This window comes from Calliopsis andreniformis, chromosome 4 (genome assembly GCF_051401765.1).
Source record: "Calliopsis andreniformis isolate RMS-2024a chromosome 4, iyCalAndr_principal, whole genome shotgun sequence".
NCBI classification, from domain to species: domain Eukaryota; kingdom Metazoa; phylum Arthropoda; class Insecta; order Hymenoptera; family Andrenidae; genus Calliopsis; species Calliopsis andreniformis.
Window position 1 is genome coordinate 7555359 of NC_135065.1, and position 10895 is coordinate 7566253.

At 46.2% G+C, this 10895-nt stretch overlaps 1 protein-coding gene across 1 annotated transcript in view; it reads left to right on the top strand.

The window, feature by feature from the left end:
- N (neurogenic locus Notch protein) overlaps window positions 1–10694 on the top strand; it is a 150214-nt gene extending 139520 nt beyond the window's left edge. Inside the window, exons 6-11 of the mRNA XM_076376116.1 lie at window positions 440–983; window positions 1449–1979; window positions 2313–2545; window positions 2640–4485; window positions 4568–6342; window positions 6427–10694. Coding sequence (XP_076232231.1) covers window positions 440–983; window positions 1449–1979; window positions 2313–2545; window positions 2640–4485; window positions 4568–6342; window positions 6427–7493 — 5996 coding nt within the window. The 3' untranslated portion in view covers window positions 7494–10694. The remainder of the gene's footprint in view (window positions 1–439; window positions 984–1448; window positions 1980–2312; window positions 2546–2639; window positions 4486–4567; window positions 6343–6426) is intronic.
- Window positions 10695–10895: the final 201 nt, after the last annotated feature.

The window sequence follows — 10895 nt, forward strand, 5'->3', positions numbered from 1 at the left end:
GGTGCAACTGCTACTTCACGTGCTTATTAGTCTTCATAAATTAGGGTTGCAAGGGAAGTTTTGATACGAAGGGATTGAAGAATTACACGCTTCGATGGACTTTTGATGATGGTGCTGAAGAGAGGTTGGCAGGCTGGTTTTTTAGAAAAGTAGAAGTTGGAGGAAAGAGTATGTAGATGATTTTAGGATTTTAAGAGAAGTATATAGTTATTGTATTTTTAAGAAAATTAATATTTATAGTTATATTATTTTCTAGGTTAATTTTTTATTTGTCAGAGGTTTTTTCAAACACTATTTGGAAGCTTATAAAATGACCCAATAGTTATCATCCTCATTTAAAAATCCTTGTGTCCCACTAACAGTGAAAATATCTGACCAGGACAATGTCCACTGCAAAAAGACTTTCTCTAACAGCAATCTTGAATTTTCTTTTTTTCAGGTTTCACGGGCACCCAGTGTGAGATCGACATAGACGAATGTGCAGCGAAGCCATGTCTCAATGGGGGTGTCTGCACCGACCTGATAAATTCCTTCAAGTGCACTTGCGCGAATGGTTTCGCTGGCTCTCACTGCCAGATCAACATAGACGACTGTGCCTCATCACCATGCAAAAACGGAGGCATTTGCCAGGACTCCATAGCCAAGTACACTTGCGATTGCCCTCCAGGATTCACGGGAGCCTCCTGCGAGACGAACATCAACGACTGCCAGTCGAATCCTTGTCACAGCGGCACCTGCATCGATGGAGAAAACAGCTTCAGTTGCAACTGTTTCCCAGGATTCACGGGGAAGCTGTGCCAGATCCAGATCGACGAGTGTGAGAGCAACCCTTGCCAATTCGGGGGTAGGTGTGAGGACCGTATAAACGGGTACCAGTGCATCTGCAGACCTGGAACCTCTGGCACGAACTGTGAGGTGAACGTCAATGAGTGCTATAGCAACCCCTGCAGAAATGGAGCGAGATGCATCGATGGGATCAACAGGTGAGTTGAGGACTTCTTTGATGGGTGAAGCTCCCTGAAGGATTCCTTAAGGGAGGGAAGAAACTTCTGTGAATTATACAGTTCCATAGCTAGACAGTGGTCCCTGAATAATAGCATGAATAGAGTTAGCATCACTAGAGTTGTGGATATTTGAGAGCATGTAAATTGAGTTCAGGAATTTTGCAAGTGGCTTTTGGAATCAATAACAGAACACAGCAGAATTTTTAAATGAACAATATTTATTAAACTACTTGTCGATATAGAACAGAAGGTAAGATATCTTCGAGAGATCTTCAAAATCTGGCAAAATTCCAACTCCCCTCCCTCCACTTGCGCAAAGCTCCAGAAATGATTACAGAAGTCGAACACTCGAACACTCGAACCCCCAAATCTGGCAAAATCTTGGGCCCACTCTAACATCATCATATCTTCCATCCTCAGTGGATACGATGCCTTTTCTTCCAGGTACTCCTGTGACTGCGAGCCAGGCTTTACAGGACAGCATTGCGAGACGGATATAAACGAGTGCGCGAGCAATCCCTGCGCCAATGGCGGACGGTGCATAGACCTGATCAATGGCTACAGGTGCGAGTGTCCCAGGGGATACTACGACGCTAGGTGCCTCAGTGACGTGGACGAATGCGCCAGCAATCCTTGCATAAATGGCGGCACCTGCGAGGATGGTGTCAACCAGTTCATTTGCCACTGTCTGCCAGGGTACGGAGGCAAGAGGTGCGAGGCGGACATCGACGAGTGTGGGTCGAATCCCTGCCAGCATGGCGGCTCTTGCAAGGATCACCTGAATGGATACAGTTGCAAGTGTTTGGCTGGCTACGCTGGTACCAACTGTGAGACCAACATTGACGACTGCGCGAACAACCCTTGTCAGAATGGAGGCTCTTGTATAGACCTTGTCAACGACTATAAGTGTGTCTGTGAGCTGCCCCACACGGGGAGGAACTGCGAGGATAAGCTGGACCCTTGTTCACCTAACAAGTACGTGTTCCAGGATGTGCTGAGGGATAGGTGAATTTTTAGTGTTGGGTTGTTCTGAGAGGAAGAGTATTAGTAGTCTATTAATGACACACATGATGTAGACAGTACATGTTGTGAGTTTTGGTAGTGGTCTGCTAACTGTATTTAAATAGTGGTGATTGGAGACTTTTGTACTTGAGAGTCAGAGTGGTCCTAGTTTTTATCTACTATCTTCTCTCTCAGAGCAGCTGAACTATAGTACATTCTATATCTTCTATATATTAATATAAAGTGATTAGAGTAAGACCTGTGGTAGAGCATAATACTAATGATCATTGTTAACAATTGTTGCAGGTGTCTCCATGGGGCCAAGTGTTCACCATCATCAAACTTCCTCGACTTTGCCTGCACCTGTACAGTCGGTTACACTGGCAGGCTCTGCGATGAGGATGTTGACGAATGTGTAGTGACATCTCCATGCAGAAACGGAGCTACTTGCAGGAACACCAATGGCTCTTATCAATGTCTCTGTGCCAAGGGCTACGAGGGTCGAGATTGCATAATCAATACTGACGACTGTGCCAACTGTAAGTGAATAACCACCTGTCTCACAATCTGAGTTCTCTCAAAAGTAATACTGAACAGAAGCTTATGTAATTTATTTATATTTCCCATTTACAGCTCCCTGCCAAAATGGCGGTACATGTTTGGATGGCATTGGCGACTACACTTGCCTCTGCCTGGATGGTTTCAGCGGCAAGCACTGTGAAATCGACGTAGACGAGTGTCTGTCGCAGCCCTGCCAAAATGGCGCTATCTGCAAAGAATACGTCAACTCGTACACGTGTCAATGTCAGCTCGGGTTCTCTGGCATAAACTGTCAAACCAACGACGAGGACTGCACAGAGAGCAGCTGCATGAACGGTGGCAAGTGTATCGATGGCATCAATAACTATACCTGCATCTGTGGACCTGGTTACACTGGTTCGAATTGTCAGTATCGCATTAACGAGTGCGACAGTTCTCCTTGCCTAAATGGTGCCACGTGTCACGACCATGTCCAGTATTATACTTGCCACTGTCCTTATGGGTACACTGGGACCAGATGCGATCAGTTCATCGACTGGTGCGCAGACAATCCCTGTGAGAATCAGGCTACCTGTGTTCAGTACAAGAATAAGTACCACTGCAACTGCTCACCTGGATGGACTGGCAAAGTCTGCGATGTCGAGATGGTCTCTTGCAAGGACGCAGCTATCAGGAAAGGAGTGCCCGAGAAGAATCTCTGTAACAATGGTACTTGCGAGGATATTGGTAACAGTCATCGTTGCCACTGCTTGGAAGGATACACTGGCTCCTATTGTCAAGAGGAAGTCAACGAATGTGACTCTGCCCCTTGTCAAAATGGTGCCACTTGCAAGGACTTAGTCGGCTCCTATCAATGTCAGTGTACTAAAGGCTTCCAGGGCCAGAACTGTGAGCTCAACGTAGACGACTGTCGGCCCAATCCCTGCCAGAATGGCGGCACCTGCCACGATCTCATCAGCAACTTCAGTTGCTCGTGTCCACCAGGGACTCTGGGCTTCATTTGTGAACTGAACCCTGACGACTGTGCGATTGGCACTTGCCACAATAATGGAACCTGTATCGACAAAGTTAATGGATTCGAATGCAAGTGTCCTCCTGGATTCGTGGGTCCCAGGTGCGAGGGTGACATCAACGAGTGTCTCTCGAACCCCTGCGCCTCTCCAGGGACACAGGACTGCGTGCAGCTTGTCAACAACTACCACTGCAACTGCAAGCCTGGCTACATGGGACGTCACTGTGAAGTCAAGGTGAACTTCTGCGACAGCTCGCCCTGTCAGAACGGAGGAGTTTGCACAGCGAAGCAGGCTGGACACACTTGTCTCTGCCCCAGCGATTACTATGGAAACAACTGCGAATTCGCAGGCTCCTACTGCGACAGAGAACCTTGCTTGAATGGTGGCACTTGCACTGTGGCTGAAACAGAGGTCGGTTATAGGTGCTACTGTCCTCCTGGAACCACTGGGACTCATTGTGAAATAGATGCCAGAGACGAGTGCGCGAGCAATCCTTGCCAGCAGTCTAACGCAGTCTGCAAGAACCTCCTCGGTGATTATGCTTGCGACTGTCCACCAAAGTGGACTGGCAAGAACTGTGAGATCTATGACCCTAACTATGGAGGCGGCATCTTCGGCAGACCGAATTCTAATGTACCCAAAATAATGAATGCGTATGATCTGGACCTGGAACTCGAGAGGAAAAAATGTATTGAAAATAGATGCGAAGAGAAGTCTGGCAATCACCATTGCGACGAAGAGTGTAACAGGTACGCCTGCAACTTTGATGGAAACGATTGCTCGCTGGGCATCAACCCTTGGCGCAACTGCACGGCACCTATCAACTGCTGGGACGTTTTTATGAACGATGTGTGTGACGAGGTCTGTAACAACGCTCAGTGTCTCTTCGATGGAAGGGATTGCGAGAGGAAATTGGCACCCTGCAAGTGAGTAGCTTTATTAGTTTTCCTAGGCTAATAATTGGACACAGGTTCAACAATTTACTTAATATTTCTTTCTTTTCTACAGCCCCATCTACGACGCCTACTGCAGAAAGCATTACGCTAATGGACACTGCGATTACGGCTGTAATAATGAAGAATGTAACTGGGACGGTCTCGACTGTGACAGAGAGCCACCATCACTTGCTGAAGGTGTGATTTCCGTAGTCGTGAGGATGGACATGCAGACTTTCCGTTCCAACGTCGTGGCCTTCCTGCGGGATATTGGTCACGAGTTGCGGACAACCTTGAGAGTGAAGCAGGACGAGCTTGGCAACGATATGATCTACCCTTGGAAGAGGGACAGTTTGCAGACCAACTTCTTCGGCCGACCTACTACTATTTACACGAGCAGTCAGAGTGGCGTGATCGCCTACTTAGAAATCGACAACAGGAAATGCACAGTGACGCAAGGAGCCGTGTGCTTCCCTTCAGCAAACGAGGCAGCAGAATACCTAGCAGCCACAGCGTCCAAACACTCTCTGTCCAGAAACTTCCCAATCGAGCAAGTCCGAGGCGTGATGGGGCCGCAGGGCCCAGAGTACCCAGACACACCAACGAACTACAAGTACGTCTTTATCGGTGTCGTCATCGTGGTACTTGGCGGAATGCTCGTCGGTGTACTGGTCACTGCTCAGAGGAAACGTGCTGTGGGTGTAACGTGGTTCCCCGAGGGATTCCTTCGCACCAGCAGCGGTAGTGGGCAGCGTCGTAGGTCCCGCAGGCGAGGTCCAGATGGTCAGGAGATGAGGAACTTGAACAAACAGCCCTCAGTGAATTGTATGGACCTGGACGTTGGAAATGGTCGAGCGCAACAGTGGTCGGATGACGAGTCTGACCTTCCACCTTCGAAACGAATGAGAGGAATAGAGCCTGGATATGCCAGCGACCATACTGCCATCACCGACTACGAAGAAACGGAACCACGAATGTGGACACAGCAGCACCTGGACGCTGCAGAGATACGTAGACCAGACGCTGGCGTCTTGACGCCACCCAGCCTCGAACATGGCCAAGACGTTGATCCCAGAGGTCCCAGTGGAATGACACCCTTGATGGTGGCTTCGGTTCGAGGTGGAGGATTGGACACAGGAGAAGAAGAGGATGAAAGCGATGGCACCGCAGCGGTGATCGCAGACTTGGTCGCCCAAGGCGCTGACTTGAACGCCACGACAGAGAAGAGTGGCGAAACGTCTCTCCACTTGGCAGCGCGTTACGCTAGAGCTGACGCCGCGAAGAGGCTCCTCGACGCTGGGGCCGACGCCAATTCTCAGGACAACACTGGCAGGACGCCTCTGCATTCCGCTGTCGCTGCCGACGCGATGGGAGTCTTCCAGATACTGCTACGGAACAGAGCCACGAATCTCAACGCTCGCATGCATGATGGCACCACTCCGTTGATCCTAGCCGCGCGTTTGGCCACCGAGGGAATGGTGGAGGACCTCATTAACGCCGACGCTGACATCAATGCCGCTGACAACAGTGGCAAGACAGCTCTCCACTGGGCTGCAGCTGTTAACAACGTTGACGCTGTTAATATACTCCTCGTCCATGGCGCTAACAGGGACGCTCAGGACGATAAGGACGAGACTCCATTGTTCCTTGCTGCCAGGGAAGGCAGCTTCGAAGCTTGCAAGGCGCTGCTCGACACATTTGCTAATAGAGAAATAACTGATCACATGGATCGACTACCGAGAGATGTAGCCAGTGAAAGACTACATCATGATATTGTGAGATTACTGGACGAACATGTACCGAGATCCCCACAGATGGTCACTGTTATACCAAATGGTCCTCTCATGGGTAAGTATCATATTCTATCGTTAATACATTCACAATTTTCTGTAATTACTCTACTAATATTAAATTCCCTATTCCTTTTTACAGGATCTCCAAACCACCCACAGCTGATCACACATCCCACAGTGATCGGTTCAGCGCCAAAGCAGGCGAAATCGAAGAAGCGACCGAAGACGGGCGCCACGGGGAACCCAAACAGTCCAGAATCGGAGGGCGGAGTGGTAGGTGTAAGGCGAAAGCCTTCCGTGAAGAAACCACCCGTGAAACGTGGCGCTCAGCCCCCAAACCAGGAGATTCCCCAAGGAGCAGAGGGCGCAGAGGGAAATCTGCCAAGCCCATATGACAGTGCAAGCTTATACAGCAACGCCCCACTAGTAGGCCACACAGCCACAGCGAAACAGCCACCTCCATACGAGGACTGCATAAAGGGCCAATCCATGCAGGGCCTCCAGCAGCTAGGCCTGGACACCTTCACGACCAACTACGGGCTGCCTAATTTTCACGACCAGCTGCTAGCGCCTCATCAGCGACAGGCACAGGGGATGGTGAACACGTTATCGCCGCCTTACAGTAACCAGTCTCCCCCACATTCTGTGCAGTCGAACATGACTCTGTCGCCGCAGGCGAGCTATATGGGCTCGCCGTCGCCAGCGAAGAGCAGGCCATCGCTGCCCACTTCGCCCACCCACATCGCCGCCATGAGACAGGCGACGCATCAAAAGCACGGTGGCATGCCACCCGTGGGCTTCGACTTCGAGAATCTTCCTTACTCCTCGAGTCAGCAGCAGCAACAGCAACAGCAGCAGTTGCAGCAGACGCAGCAGCAGATCCAACAGCAGCAACAGCAACAGCAGCAGGCGCAGCAGCAGAGCACGCAACAGCAGCAGCAGCAGCAGCAACAGCAGCAGCAGACGCAGCAGTACTACCAGTACTTGACGCCGCCGTCCCATCACTCAGGACCGGATGTGACGCCACAGCACCTGATGCAGGCGCCCGAGAGCTTTCCAACCCCGTCGCCTGACAGTCCAGGTCACTGGTCCTCGAGCTCGCCTCATTCGAACAGCGATTGGTCGGAGTGCATGGCCTCGCCGAACGCGTACAGCGCAGGTGGCGCGCACCAAAGCAACAAGGGCTCCGACGCCATTTACATATGAGGCCGGCTGAACACGCTCTCCTCCTCGCGCGAGTAAGTGTCGTTGGACGCGCATGAACTGTGATTAACTCGTCGAGTTCGAGGCGTGATTCTCGCCAGTGACGCGGAACGTTCGGAGGCCTGCGCATCCGCGAAACGATCTTTCATGTAAGGTTTATAGCAAGCGGGGTGGTATCTTTCTTAGTCGTTATAGGATGGCAGGTTGCGAGTTTGGGTATGGTGGGTGGAAGGAGTATGGTCAGGCCACGAAAGCAATAGAAGCTGGAGATGCAATAGTTCGAGAGTAGGGTTTGTACAGTTTTTGGATACTGTTGTGTATGGGGCAGCAGAGTACGTTAATGTCGCATAGGTGCTTTGCATCTGAGGGGTAATAAAAGACAGGTTGTATCTTCTATCGCTTCACAGAGCCTCTGTATTCATTTTGCCCATGCACAGTACATATAAATCATTGTGTATATATGCGAGGAGATATATTTTCTGGATCAGACATCGGTTGCCTACTCCTATATCGTGCCTTTTCTAATTAAAGATGTGGAAACATTGTGGTGAGGAGTATCATAGGAGATTCGAGTAGAAGATATATTTTTTTGTATCGACAGATTCAGTTATTCGTATCTGAAGCTCAATGAACAATGGTGCCTTCGACTTGCCACAGTATGAAGACCCGTTTAGACACAGATTAATAGGGAACGAGAACCTTGCTATCTACAATAGTTATTGTACATAGGGGAAAGCATGGAAGCGAAGAATCATATTTCGAGCTGCTATGTGTATTCGACGAGGACGACTAGTAGAGTGTAATATGTAATATTCTATTTAATTATGTAACGCACAAGCATGTCTATAGAGGGTGACTCGTGATTCATGGTCAGATCGAGAACAGGATGATATTTCGTGCATCTTCACAGAAATCTTACCCCATTTTTTAAATGCACCACGAATTGCCTTTCACCCCGACTAAATAAAAGGAAGATCGTGTAATCTCTGGGATCGATGCGTCTCAACCCGCTTCCGCATCGTACCCTAGATCGTCGCGAGGCACTGCCCGATAATTGTAACGAGCGTAACATCGTGTAACACCGGATACGGAAGAAGAACACAACTCTGCATTGGAAAGAAGAAATGTCCTGAGAATCGTGCCTTCGAATGTCGTAGAGTGTAAGAGAGATTCGCGTAGATAAATCTATTAAATTATATGTTCCACTTATCGATGAAGCGCAACGTTTCCAAATGGCCTTTAACGATTTATCACCGACGTAACGTGTAAGATAGAAGAGCGATGATTAGACGGTCGACGAGAGCCCTCAGAGAAGTCGTCTTCACCTCGTGAATAAAATCGTTCCATACACAGACATTCCATTCGAATTTTCCTTCTTTTTATCGTATCTTTCTTCTTCGTTCCATGTCGACTCACCTCCTGAGACTTTTCAAGAGCTCGACTCGGAATTCGCGGCTGTTTTTATAATTTTCTTTCGTGTAAACTATGGGGCTAACGTAATCGTTAATGCGTTATCGCGTGTGTACGTTAATATGAATAGATCGTTTAATGAATTAAGTAAGACGATGGTAAGACGATTCTCGCTGATCTCTCTCGTCTGCCGAAACCAAAAGAGAGTTCTTTTAGACAAAGAGGACAGACAGAGGAATGCGTATCGGCGGCGTGACTGGACGGTGGTATGATGTGTACGCATAATAGAATCTATAAATAAATAAAAAGATATTAATCATAGATTGTTGCGAGAGAAAAGAGCAAATTTATTCGTCGGTTATTTTGCAATATGTCCACCAGTGACGCGATTAGAGGACAATTATGATTGAGTATCCCTGTTTTTTTTTTTAAATATAAATCTGTCTTCGCCCTTTCTAAAGAAGAAATTTGTAAATACTCTCTTCCTACTCCATCCATTTCTATCTTTCTGCTCGCACCTCATCTTGCGTACTATTCAAGTATTTTTTTATATAAATAAATTGTCTTTTCTCTCGATTTTGTACAAACTGTTTTTACATATTTTTATATTATGTAAGTTAGATATCGGTACGTTTTTCTTCTTTTGTATAAGGCGACTCCCATGGACAATAATAACGATGTTTCCTCTATCATATTATATGGATCATAGAAGAGAGATATAAATATATATATAAATAAATATATATATTATTATATATGTATTTTGTGTAATTGACCGTTGCATCGAGGAGTCGCGCGTCGATTAATAGTCGGCCTCGGTGCAATCCTGAATTACATAGAGGTGTGATGGAGCTTTCCATTAATGGAAAATGAGAGTCCAACGCAATTTCTATGACTACTTCGCGAAATCTATATGCTCCTAAGGAGAGACATTTTTATTTATATATATATATACATAGAACTTTTGTAATGGACTAAGTGTATCTCTTCACGCGACTGCCTTTTTTTGTATTGTTAATGCCACGAAAAGTCTGCCAAATAGCGAAACGACGAGAAAATATCATGAAAATGTTAAATAGTATATATTGTGAAAATATCTGATTTTTACAAGAGCTCAATGCGCGCGCGATGATGCGATCCTTTGTCATGATTACGTATCCGAATCGTTTCTCGAAATAACAATACTTTGATATCTTCGGTCATCAAAATTGTAATTTTACGTAGGTAATGAAATTCACGTACGTAAGACGAAAGAAAAGGACTTAGATTTATCGAACGACCGATCAATTAACATATGAATGTGTTCAAAATTAGGTACAGCATTCGCTCTCTAACACACTGAAATACTTTCCTGTGTTAAAAAAGAAATTGTAAGAACGACGGTAGATAAGCTATACGCTCCAATTTACAGTTATCTTATGATAAGTTAGAGAAGAACTCCCGATTATTAATGATAGATCTTGTTATTCCTTGTAACTTGTAAAAAGTACTGAGTTTTATTAGTATTAACTATTTGGTAACGTAAGGATTTGTTCGATCCTAATCATATCCTGCCTCCCCTTCCCCGATCCTTGTTCCCTTTGTACCTTTGGCAACCCGATCCTCATATTTTTATAAATAAGTTATGTCTTTTAAAACAGATGTAATAATAAAGATTAATCTAACATTCACAATAGGGTTGTTGTTCTGTTCTATTGTGCTATGCTTCTGCGTTTTATTCCTTAATTATTGTAAGCATAGATACTTTTTTAGTATATTTACAGACAGATTTTACACAACAATCAAATTGTATTATAGCAATAAAAAATAAAAAAATTTGAAAATTTCCCGAACATACCACGTTGGAATTTTTTTTCTACATTCTCCATTTTACTTTTTACATAAGTAGTACCACTTAGATCGCTTTAAATTTTAAATATATTGTCACGGATCAGTTACATAGTATTTAATTTTCATTTTTACAATTTGAAATATTTTAATTTTATTTTAAATTGT